This window comes from Engraulis encrasicolus, chromosome 7 (assembly GCF_034702125.1).
Source record: "Engraulis encrasicolus isolate BLACKSEA-1 chromosome 7, IST_EnEncr_1.0, whole genome shotgun sequence".
Classification (NCBI taxonomy): Eukaryota; Metazoa; Chordata; class Actinopteri; order Clupeiformes; family Engraulidae; genus Engraulis; species Engraulis encrasicolus.
Window position 1 is genome coordinate 47339867 of NC_085863.1, and position 11680 is coordinate 47351546.

Here is an 11680-nt window from a genome sequence, read left to right on the forward strand (position 1 = left end):
ATGTTCTGTGGGCCACGTTGACGTGACAATCTAAAAATTCTTCAAGATAACAAGCATGTGACAATAATGCACCAATATAATATACTTGCCTAGTAAGGCAACTGGAAGCTCCTGTAATGGTTCTGTAAGGGAATCTGTTGTTGGAGTTGTAATAGCCTACTACTACTCCAATAGTCTGTTTTAGTTTAACAATGATAATAATGATAATCATAATAATAATCAGAAGAAGAAGAACAAGAATGAGAACAAGAACAACAACCCACAGAGGACACAACTAATGCAAACCTGAAGGATAGTGTCTAAGGATTCAAACCAACAACAACAACAACTGTGCTCAATATCCTTAGACCACTGGCTCTGGGTTGGACCAGTACATTTGATGATGCCCAGAGCATGATAGTGAAGCTCTGTAAAAGTTCCATAATAAATAATTTAAGCTATCCTATGTTTATGCATTACTTAGTCCTACGTGAGGTCCTGGTGCCATTCATTTGCCCAATATTTCATAGAATAGTAAATACAGGTTTAGTAGGCCTCGATTGTGGCCAGTGTTGACCTGACTCCCTCCAGATTAATGGGTTCCACCTTAATCCACGACCATCACAAATCTATTAGTGATATAATTTTCATACATAAAAATGTCTAAAAATGGAAATTCAAAATGGAAATGGCAGGCATGGAGAAGATCCATCTGTGTATGTATGAAAAATGTCATTTCCCCATGGGATTTGATTGTGAAGTGAAAGCCCAATTGGGAAACTCCAACTCCCATTGTCATTGTAACACAGCACTCCACAACAGAAAAGTGTTCACTGCACACTGCATACAATGAAATTGCATTTATGCCTCACACGTGCAAGGGGGCAGTCCCCAATGGCGCCTCAAGGGAGTGCGGTGGAACAGTACCATGCTCAGGAGCCTCAGGGTACCTCAGAGGAGGATGGGGGAGATCACTGGTTAATTACTCCTCCCACCAACCTGGCGGGTCGGGATGCCCTAAGTGCTTACCCATGACTGCCCTAATTGGGGTAATAATTGTGAGTGAGTCGCTAGAACTCTGGAAATAAACTACTAAAAAATATTACATACCATACCTTTAAATAATAATAATAATAATAATAATAATAATAATAATAATAATAAATAATAATATTGTTGTTGATGTTATTTAGACTATATTAACCTCGTAGTATTGTTGTTGCTGCTGTTGTATAATAATAATAATAATAATAATAATAATAATAATAATAATAATAATAATAATAATAATAATAATAATAATGTAGCCTTCAAAACCAATATTTTGCTGGATATCTCCAGTTGGTTAGTGTTAATTATGTTGCATTATGATAAAAACAGAGGCCTACATAACTATCCTATGCGTTAACTACAACACCCACAATCCTCCTTTTACCCACAATTCATCAGAATCGCATTTGTCCTTCCTCCGCCGGACTGGCAACTTCCACAACACATTTGAAGACGTCGCTGTCGGCTACACGAAAATGTCGGCGATTATAAGAGGACTTTGCAGGGTTCGTTCTGCGCCTGCTTTGCGCGATGTAACCATGACTCAAAGAGCAAATCTTTCCAACCATCCAGCGAAAGAGCCCCTGGGCCCTGCGGTACGTTTCCTCTTAAAAGTGACTTTGAAATGTACACGGCATTTCATTAGCTTCTTGTGCTAATGGCCTGTGTGTGTAGTAGCGTGCTAATCATATGGGGTTACCGGAGTCAGTGAAATGGCTCTGGTATTTTGAAATGAGCAATGATTTACCTGTGCAAAAGCATACGACAGCAAAGACCAAAGCTCATGATCTACTATAGTAATTAGTGATCACGTGAAAATGATAAATTTTGGATTTGTCCTGTCGATAGCCATTGCCGTTTTGTTAACATGAGACAAGGTCATTCCATAGCTATGTCATACGGTGATCTGATACGGCTCAAGTGATTTTCTGTGATGTAAGCGTAACCTTCGATTGACTGATGGTATTTATATATATATCTGTATCACCTTGTTTGGTTTAAAGCATAGTATGCAGGGTAACATCTTCATTGTAACACTAAATGCTCAGAGTTGTGTCTCTCAAAGCGTATTTGCTAGCCAGTTGGCTAACATAGTTAGCAACTATGATGTCGTAAAGTGCACCCCTGAGTTGTAATGGTAAGGGGATGGAGACTCCCAACTGAGATCGCTCCCGGACGTGCGGTCCCAGGTGTTTCTATCACTCCCGGACGTGCGGTCCCACCCGATTATATTTCACGTATTATCATATACTGCCACATACAAGCAATTTAGGGTTAGGGTTAGGGTTAGGGTTAGGGTTAGGGTTAAGGTTAGGGTTAGAAACAAAAAACTAACATCAACAAGATAACTGGCTCCGTCATATGGCGGTGGTACCGATAGTCTGGCTAGTGGGAGCGAGATGAAATGGGAGCGTCCTGAGTTGGGAGCGTCAATCTGGGAATCGTTGTAATACAGGAAGAATCTTAGGGCGTATTCACACCTAAACTACCTCGTTTTATTTGGACCAAAGCAAGTAAACTATCGGACACTCCTGACTTGAATTCGCCCTCATCTACTAGCGTCCAGGTTGTAATTTTACCTCACGAAACGTGCTAACGAGCCTGTCAGGAAGTATATATCACTGGTGATGCAACGCTGTACAAGAAAACCAGTTTGCGGCTAATCAAAGACGTGGACAACACCAAAAACGAAACACTAAAACTAACGATTAAAAACACCTCGCATTTTAAACGTTGACTTATGTAAATGCGTATCCCTCTTTGTGTATGTCAAGGGGCACTGGTTATGGACAAGTGAAAATGCAACCCGGGCTCATAAAGTAGGCTCCTTGGAGCACAAACTCTAGTCGTATACTTTCTATGAGGTGGACTGTATCGAGTAGAACTAACCTTTAATCGCATGCGCCGTGCTTGCCAATACAAAGCAATCAGGGTTGGGAAGGTTGAGTGTTTCACTTTGTCTACAAAATCAGTACGACAGAAAACACACTTGGGCACCTTCTACCCACTTTTCAAGCCGACTCCATTGCGTTGGCGATACTGCAGTGCAGTGAGTGAAATGCTGTGCAGAATTGCCACATACGGTAGTTGTTTCTCCTGGCTTCATTGAGGGTCAAACCTACTGTCCTGCGCTCCTGTACAGTGGCTAAGCTGTAGTGTGCTATGCCCTTGTCTCAAGCCTTCTACTTGGCCATCTATATCTAGGAGGCTTGTTTCAAAAGATTTTCATGGATTTGCACCCTTAAACACGGGGATCTGTGTTGGTATTCTATGATTGCTGGAAATTCTGTGACTATCCCAAGCAATTGAGATGTCGATTGACATGCTGAAATGGCAATGAAAAAGAAATGGCCAATACTTGATGCAGTTGAGTAGTAAAACACAAAGAGGTTGTGGTCATTCCATAGAACTGTTTGATGCGCAGTACCGGTATATAACTTAATGGTGAAGGCAGTCTCTGAATGCAAGACGACAAGGCCAGAAAACACTTTGGATGTGAACTCATCACCTTGTGCTTGTGTGTTGTCGTGCAGGAGACTGTGGTTGGCCTGGTGATGTTCTCCCTGGCTATCCTGGGACCCTCCGGATGGATCCTGGCTAACCTGGAGAGCTACAAGAAGAAGGACTAATGGACTAATGGGAGACCCTCGGCGCGCAACGCTGATCTGATCACATCCAGCGGATGCGCACCACGTTTATTTAACTTTCTTTATTTTACAGCCTCTTTCGGGACCACCAAACCCATCAACCTCTGCTGTCATTGTGGATCAATTTGGACTATATCTACCTCCACCTTCAAACAGTTTACAAACGTCACTCCAGTCTTCAAAACAGTGAAGAAAAATTCCAGCAAAATGACTTTTATTGCAATTTTATCAGTTTTAGTTCCTCCTCTAGGGGAGCCTGTTACAGTACCAATAAAACTGTATTGAAACATTTAAGCATTTGACAGTTTTTCTTTCATGGTGGAAATGTTTTCTGTACCATACACTTTTGTGGCACAAAACAATTTGCTGATGTAGGCCTACTGCATGTTGTTCTTACCACTGCTAGTGAGTGACTAAAATAGAAATTCTGAAATTGAAATTTCAAAAGTGTACAGCAGTGTTTCTCGACCTTTTTTTTTTTTTTTAAAGAAACGCCCCTGTGGCCTCATCACAAGCCTCCCAACGCCCCCTGACATTACCACAAGAGTGACAACAACCCCCCCTTAGTATTAAAAAATTAAATGGACCAAATCCCCCCACAATAAGCACTGCCCCCTCTCAGCTGTATCCTTCTCAACACCCCCCTAGAGCTCGCCAACGCCCTCAGGGGGGCTGTACGGCCCAAGTTGAGAAACTAGTGTATAGGCTCACCATAATGAATTGGTGTATTCAGGGAAAGGTGGGTACGGACCCCAAGCTCTCATCTCATGTCTGTACCTTCTCATTGGTGTGAGGTAATCTTTTAACATTTTTCTTTGTTTGTTTTAGATCGCCTTGGTGTTTTAACGTGAGTAGTATCACACACAACTCGAGTTACAGATGTGTGAGCTGTTTTGAAATGGTGGAAATGGTTACATTATAATCTAAGATGACCAAGTAGAGCCTTGTGATTTGGGAACAGTTTTTGGATTGTCATTGTAGCATCGTTCTCTATACAAACTCACTTCTGGGACAAAATTGGACTGTGCTTGTTTGGCGTTCTTCACTCGAGTCAGTGTAATACTTTGGGCGTACTTTGGTGCATAATTAATCTAAGCGTTTTAGGTACAGTCTATTAGTTTCTGTCCCCTGGATCGATGCGGGGGTTACAATTTTGGCACTTCAATTTTGGCACTTCAACCTTGGCTGAAGGCACCCTACCACATTCCCTATTCTAACCTTCCAATCCATAATGATTCCCTTCACCTTTGGGGCCTAAAGAGTAGGCCTTGTCATTAATGTTACTCCTGTCCTGTCATTAAAAACTTAGCAACCCTGTTATCCACATCAATTTTATTTAATACATTGAAATGCTGTGCTCCATAAACTTTTGTAGTGAACATGGGATGTAGGCCTACTGTATTTAATGGCGTTTGTCAGTAGGTCTGCTTTGATTTTCAGGATCCTCTTAATCTATTTAGAATTTGAAAATAAAGGTTAGACCTAAAACAAAAAAAAGGCCTCTGCTGAAGTGTAAATGACAAGCGAATGAATTTGATGGGCCACTGGGCCCAGTGCTTGCAAATAAACAGTTGGCCTATAGTTGGGGCTCTTGTGCAAGTGCACCCATCATAAGGCCAACAGGAGGGGGCACTCGTGTGCAGTAGGTCACTGCACCATGAGCGCAACGTTGAGTAGGCCTAGTATAGCGTATTTTCGGAATCCCTCGGAATATAGGATATTGGGCCTACTTTAGATTTTGTTTTCTGTCAGACAGTACCTCCACTAATACTATGGGTTAAATAGGCCTAGGCTATGTGTCGTTTCATTAACATCTAGCCTATAGCCTAGGGTTCTACAGCTATGGCTAAGCCTATTGGTTAGGCCCTATACGTATTGGTTATATGTAGGCCTATAAGCTATTGGCCAATGGAATGGACCTAACATCCTGAGAATCGAGAAGTGTCCACTATTTATTTCCACATTAACAGCAGTAGGCGAAAATATGCATATTTGCTGCTCAGCCTAATGTAGGCTAGGCCTAGACTACTTGTCAAGTTCAACCACGTTCTCGACTTGCACAGTTTTACGCACAGGCACAGCAAGCAAGGTCAACGGGTTCAACTCTTCTCTCGATATCGGATTTGACCATTTTGCTCGTCATCTGAAATATTGAACATTCACCACCTACTTGCTGATTCAGTTTTTGTGTATAGATTTCAGATGGACAGATGCCGTCAAAAACCTCTTCCAATTCAGCTATGGACACGAGGCGATTTGGGAGCGTGTCTATGTTCCCACAGCCCATTGGTCCCACATCACTTAGATTTTAAACATTTTTTAGGCCTATTGGTTCTCTTGGTTTAGCCTACTTGGAAATGTGGGAACATGGAGTTGTAGAGCATAGGGCTTATATTTGAATAATTTCGTAAAACTGTGGGAACATGGAGCAGCAGGAATAAGCTGGGACCATCTGGGCTGTGTGACCAATGGGCTGTGCCGGAACATAGAGCTGACCCCGGCGATTTAAGGTAAAATCTAACCTGGCTTGGAAACTAGTTTCGGGGCAGTGGCTGGCCACCTGCTGAGGGTGCGCATGTGCTGTATTTTCTCTTCTGGCAGAAGAAGCGTTCCATCTCCAGCGTGAAAATGATGTGATGCGAGACGCACCAAAGTTTTTTTTATTCAGGTCTACATTTCAACGAGCTTAAGATTTATTTTCTGTGGCGAATAATGAGTTTTCACATGTAGCACTATTCCTGGTATTTCCCAGTTTATTTATGACCCACGGCCCTATACAACCTCATGTGCGAGGCCTTAAGATGAAGTGAAACGGTCCGCCCTTCTTGGGCGGGAGCCCTATCTCGCGCCAGTCGTAAAGTGTTCACGGAAAAAATGTGGGAAATTCTGGGGGAAATTCTGGGGGAAATTCTAGGCAGAATGTACAAGGACGTGGTGAATTCACGATATTGCCCGTGTTTCGTGGTTGATTTACGGTTTCAGCCTCGTGGTTGATTTACGATATGCATTGAAAACTACGTGGTTGATTTACGATATGCATGCGTTGGCATTTGCGTTGGCATTTTTGCACAGGGGCGGGGACGGCCGCGACAGAACCAGAACCAGGGAACGGCAGCTTTTGTGATATGCACCGGAATTCTCATCCGCCTTGTACAGGGTACAGTGGGGCCTGCAGCCTGTCAGTCGAGTTTGAGCTACAGAGAATTGACCAATCACTGTTCGTTTTGCGACAGAGATTTGCCAGGCAGCTACAGAGATTTGACCAATCGCGTTTCGAGTTGCGACAGAGATTTCAGTGGCACTCCGCGTCAGTTACGGGCCGACGAAACGACAACACAAGCGGGACTTTTCAAAAGTACTGGATGGATTTTACTGCAGCTATCACTCAATTGACGGTAAGCTTTCGATGTAAATGCTTAAATATACATCTCGTTTGCTTTACAACTTGACTTTCAGTCGGAGAGCAAACATTTAACCACCTCGGGACAACCAACTAGCTCATCTGGCTAATATTTTAGCTTCAAGCTAACGGAACTCACTTCGTAATTTTCTGTTTATTTCAGACGTTGTGTTTATTTGTCACACTGTACAGTACTAAGTTATGGGCAGACAACGTGTAGGTAAGATGTTAACATGACAAGGGTGTTGAACATTTCTTCTTTTGAAAGCTACACGAAGGCAATGGCAATTACACTAAGGGCTTGCTTCCACTCGTTTTAACAAATCTTTGTAAAGCTAAACGTGTTGACAAGTCTTTGCAACGATACGCAGATGTTGTGATTGCTTGCTTTACATTATTGATGATGTTCGTCACGAAGCCATTAAGCAAATACCTCTTATTAATCACTACGAGGGGCTAGCTAGGTTTGCTACTCGTTTGAAATATTCTAAGACTGTTATGATGACAGTCGGAGGTTTGATTGCTTGTTTTACCACGATACGATCATGAAATATGTTGTATTTACCCCATACAAGTTACACACTGGGCCAATACGTATGTTGTAAACAACGATTTCTTCCTGTGGTGTGTTGTGCATGTCTGTGTGAACTGAACTGTCATTAGTGTTTCTCCATGACAAGGTGAATAGAATAGCAGCCTGTGTAATCATCATACAGATGCAATGATATTCAAAGCTTCAATAGTGCACACAAAAACAAACAGAGGGTGTACAGTAGGCCACATTTGCACAGTGGTGGCCCCAACACAGAGTCTGGAGGTACACAGACAAATATCTTAACAGGCTTGGGAATATGGTGGCCAGAGTGATGGAGGTAGACATGGAAATTGCAGACAACTATGTTCAGTATGTAGGTGGGCTTTTTATGTATCATAAACCCTGTATCTCTCGCGTGTGTGTGTGTGTGAGTGTGCGCGCTTGTGTGTGTGTGTGTGTGTGTGTGTGTGTGTGTGTGTGTGTGGAATCTGTCAAGTCACACCTTTTGATCTTTTCTATTTTCTATGGTGAAGACCAATCAGCATCAGGACCAAGACAGCACCATGCCTCTCGAGCAGAAGGTAAGGCCAATTGCAAAAAAAAAAAAAAACATTGACTCAAGGCAAAAGATGGAATTCTGTGTGTGTGTGTGTGTGTGTGTGTGTGTGTGTGTGTGTGTGTGTGTGTGTCATAGAACCAAGACAGTGGCAGTGTATGTCTGTCTGCCTTTGGTTAAGGGTATCCTATGGTGTCATTTAACATTATTATTTTTTTCTGACAGATACAGAGGCAGTTTTCAGAAGGAGGGTTGATGTCACCACTAACATTTTGCACACAGTGGTAAGTAAATCACTGAACCTAAAACTGGGTGCTTTGTCCTACACTGGACCAACACATATTTCATACAGTCATTTCTTCCTGTGCTGCTGTGTTTTGCATATCTTGCAAAAAAAGCACACCATTGACTTAAGGCAAAAGATGGAAAGGCATGTGCGTGTGTGTGTCTGTCATACAGCCAAGAGAGTGGTAGTGTGTGTCTGTCTTTAGTTAGGGGTGCACACAGACAGACAGGATGTACAGTAGGCCACAGGTGCACAGTGGTGACCCCAGTACAGGACAGACGTGTCTTGTGTTTGTCATTAAAGTGATGGGGCTGATTTTGAATGTGCCATATAACCTAATCTTTCCTGTTGTGTGTGTGTGTGTGTGTGTGTGTGTGCATGTATGCGCGCGAATGTGTGCACACAGGTGTAAGAGATTCTTCCTTCTCAGAGTCGTAATTGGGTTGATGATCTACATGATGGTGATGGACCAGGACAGCTCCGGACCCCCTGGCTGGCAGCTCCATCCTCAACCTGCCTTCTTGCCCTTCACACATGTGCAGGTAAGGCACTTAAAAAAAAATCCATTCTTTTAAGGCAAAGGTTGGGGAAGAGGAGTGTGTGTGAGAGAGAGAGAGAGAGAGAGGGAGAGGAAGAGGAAGAGGGAGAATGAGAACGAGAATGAGAGAGAGAGAGAGAACGAGAGCACCAGGTCATGATGGATGTGATTTTGATTTGGTATATTCTATGTATCTCTCTTTTGTGTGTGTGTCTGAATGCATGCGTGCAGATGAAAGCAGTCGTTTCTGTTCAGCATTGATGTGCCCATAATGGGTCTGATGAGCCACATGATGATGGTGATGGACAACCAGCATCAGGACCAGGGCGGCTCCATGCCTCACGAGGACAACCTTGTGTCCTGCCTGTCCATCCTCAACCTCGCATCTTCCTGCTCTTCACACATGTGCAGGTAAGGCCAACCTCTAAAAGACACACTTGACCCCAGGCAAAGGGGTGTGTGTGTGTGTGTGCGCGCGCGCGCCATACCATATTCTCTGTGTGTGTGTGTGTGTGTGTGTGTGTGTGTGTGTTTGTGTGTGCGCGCGTGCGCGCGCGCCAAACTGTCAATCTGTGTGTGCGCACGCCAAACTGTCTGTCTGTGTGTGTGCTGTAAGACAGTAGCTGTGTGTGTGGGCTTTTGCACAAGCATATGTAGGCCTACATGCTCATGTTTTTCTCTAGGGAGATAAGGGGTTGTTGTTTTTGTCTCATTCCCAGCATTAACATGCCTCTTTTTTTACAGACACAGAGACAGTTTTCAGAGGGAGCGCTGACGACACCAGCAACTTTGGATCTGAACCTGATCAACCCAGCACCAACCACTGTGCCTCTCCTCCTCAGCCAACTGCACAACGTGACTCCACCATATCCAAAAGGTGCAGACACTACTCCACTTCCTGCGAAGGATGAGAAGAGCCGACCTCCCCACATCTGCACTCGCCACTTTCTACAGGGGTGCCTTTGAGAGCATCCTCATCAGCAGCCAGCAGCCACCTAGCTGAAGACTACAAGGCGCTACAGAGGGTGTTGAGGACGGCAGAAAAGATCATAAGATCACCCCTACCAGCCATTCAGGACCTGTACACGTCACATTGTTCCAAGAGGGCAATGAACATCATCAAAGACACACCTCACCCACCACACTGACTGTTCTCCCTTCTACCATCAGGGAAGCGCTACCACAGCATGCGGTGACGCACAAGCACACAGGGAAACAGCTTCTTTCCACAAGCAATCAGATTTTTCAACGCACTGAAGAAAACCACATTAATAATTCAAGGACACCATCCCAACTCTTCTTTCACCATGCCACTTAGATTTTAGTCATTGCACCTTGTATACGTCATCTGCGCTGCTTCACATCACCTGCATAACCACTGATTGTACTCCTGCTGCTGTGTTTGTGTGCAAGCGCGCTGCGCTCATGTGTGCGTTTGTGCATTTTTTGTCAATTAGTATGTTAATCTTCTTATTGCACAGTGTGTGTGTGTGTCTGCGTGTGTGTGTGTGTGTGTCTGTTAATCTATTTATTGTATGAATCAGTCTGTATTTTTCACTGCTTGTGTGAGTGAATGTGGCAGAGAAAGAATTAGTTTACTCCGCTTTGTGTGTCTGTGAGAGATTTTTGTCAGTGTCTTATTTTTATGTTTAGTTTAACTGCAAATTGGAGACATTGTTCAAACACATTTCAAACTTTTATGCTAACCCTGTTCCATAAGTTTTTGACCAAGTACACTTGACTGTTTTTTGTCCTTTTAGTGTCTTTATGCATTCAGCTGTAGGCAATAATCTGCATCTCTTTACGGATATGTTGCATGTATATCATGTATTCCATCTGCCTGTGTACAGTTTTGTGGGTGTGCATTTGATAGTGTGTGTAATGCATTGCAATGTCTGTTATGTTGTAGATTGGTAGAAACTTTAATTCCACAGCTATCTACACATCAGACAAATGAGTGCTGCTCTAACTGTGGTAGTTGAGTGCTGTTCTACTGCTATTCCACTATGAATGTGAGGTGACTGTTTTGAATGCAAGCTTAAAAATAAATTGTTACATTTCATTCCTGTCTGATTCAATTCTTTCAACAATATATAGTCTACTTGTACAAAGAAACACTGGTTATGAATAGTAGGCTTACTTTTCCAAGTTGTCTGATGGCCTTTGAATTAATTGTTGGAAGCTGAGCATCTTAAAAGGCCAGGTAAATGTAAGTAAATAGTGTGGCCACTTCGAAACTAGACAGACATGGGAGTATTTGAACAAGAAATCTTTTTCTCTCTCCAGTAAACAGCCTAGCCTACTGCTATTCAAAAGTATCTCAAACATTTCTCATCAATATCAGCTATATCTAAGCTGACCACCTTGCTGCTAAATAAATCCATGTTTTCTCATGGCCTTTGAATTATTTTTTTGCAAGCTGGGCATAGACAGGCAGGCAGGTATTTGGTAAATAAATAGTGTGGTCACTCCTAAACCTTGGACATGGGAGTAGCCTAATGTAATGAACAATGATTCGTTTTTTTCTCTCCAATAAACAAACAGCTTTTGCTATTCAAAAGTATTTCACACATTTCTTATCATCAATAGCTATTTCTAAGCTGATCTCCTTGCAAAAAAAATCCTGCATAGGCTATAGCCCGTGGTTGACACTTTTAAAAGTCGGTAATAGGCCTATATGATGCTGCG

At 42.9% G+C, this 11680-nt stretch overlaps 2 protein-coding genes across 2 annotated transcripts; both read left to right on the forward strand.

Moving 5' to 3' along the window:
* Positions 1-1450: 1450 nt before the first annotated feature.
* LOC134452252 (cytochrome c oxidase subunit 8B, mitochondrial) lies at positions 1451-3971 on the forward strand. The gene is made up of 2 exons (XM_063202611.1): positions 1451-1625; positions 3564-3971. The coding sequence occupies exons 1-2, from the start codon at positions 1506-1508 to the stop codon at positions 3657-3659; spliced, it is 216 nt and encodes a 71-aa protein (XP_063058681.1). The 5' UTR covers positions 1451-1505; the 3' UTR covers positions 3660-3971.
* Positions 3972-6641: 2670 nt separating this feature from the next.
* Positions 6642-11054, forward strand: LOC134453005 (uncharacterized). Its single transcript, XM_063203739.1, has 6 exons — positions 6642-7072; positions 8146-8193; positions 8394-8452; positions 8861-8996; positions 9224-9403; positions 9737-11054. Exons 1-5 carry the CDS (start codon positions 6716-6718, stop codon positions 9251-9253), a joined length of 630 nt encoding a protein of 209 aa, XP_063059809.1. The 5' UTR covers positions 6642-6715; the 3' UTR covers positions 9254-9403; positions 9737-11054.
* The last annotated feature ends 626 nt before the right edge of the window (positions 11055-11680 follow it).

Excerpts from the sequence above, each read along its gene's own strand:
- LOC134453005 (XM_063203739.1), top strand. The coding sequence starts at position 6,716 with ATGCGTTGGCATTTGCGTTGGCATTTTTGCACAGGGGCGGGGACGGCC. Across the intron at positions 8,194-8,393 it reads CCATGCCTCTCGAGCAGAAG|ATACAGAGGCAGTTTTCAGA; the intron begins GTAAGGCCAATT and ends TTTTTCTGACAG. Across the intron at positions 8,453-8,860 it reads CTAACATTTTGCACACAGTG|GTGTAAGAGATTCTTCCTTC; the intron begins GTAAGTAAATCA and ends GTGTGCACACAG.
- LOC134452252 (XM_063202611.1), top strand. The coding sequence starts at position 1,506 with ATGTCGGCGATTATAAGAGGACTTTGCAGGGTTCGTTCTGCGCCTGCT. Across the intron at positions 1,626-3,563 it reads AAGAGCCCCTGGGCCCTGCG|GAGACTGTGGTTGGCCTGGT; the intron begins GTACGTTTCCTC and ends GTTGTCGTGCAG.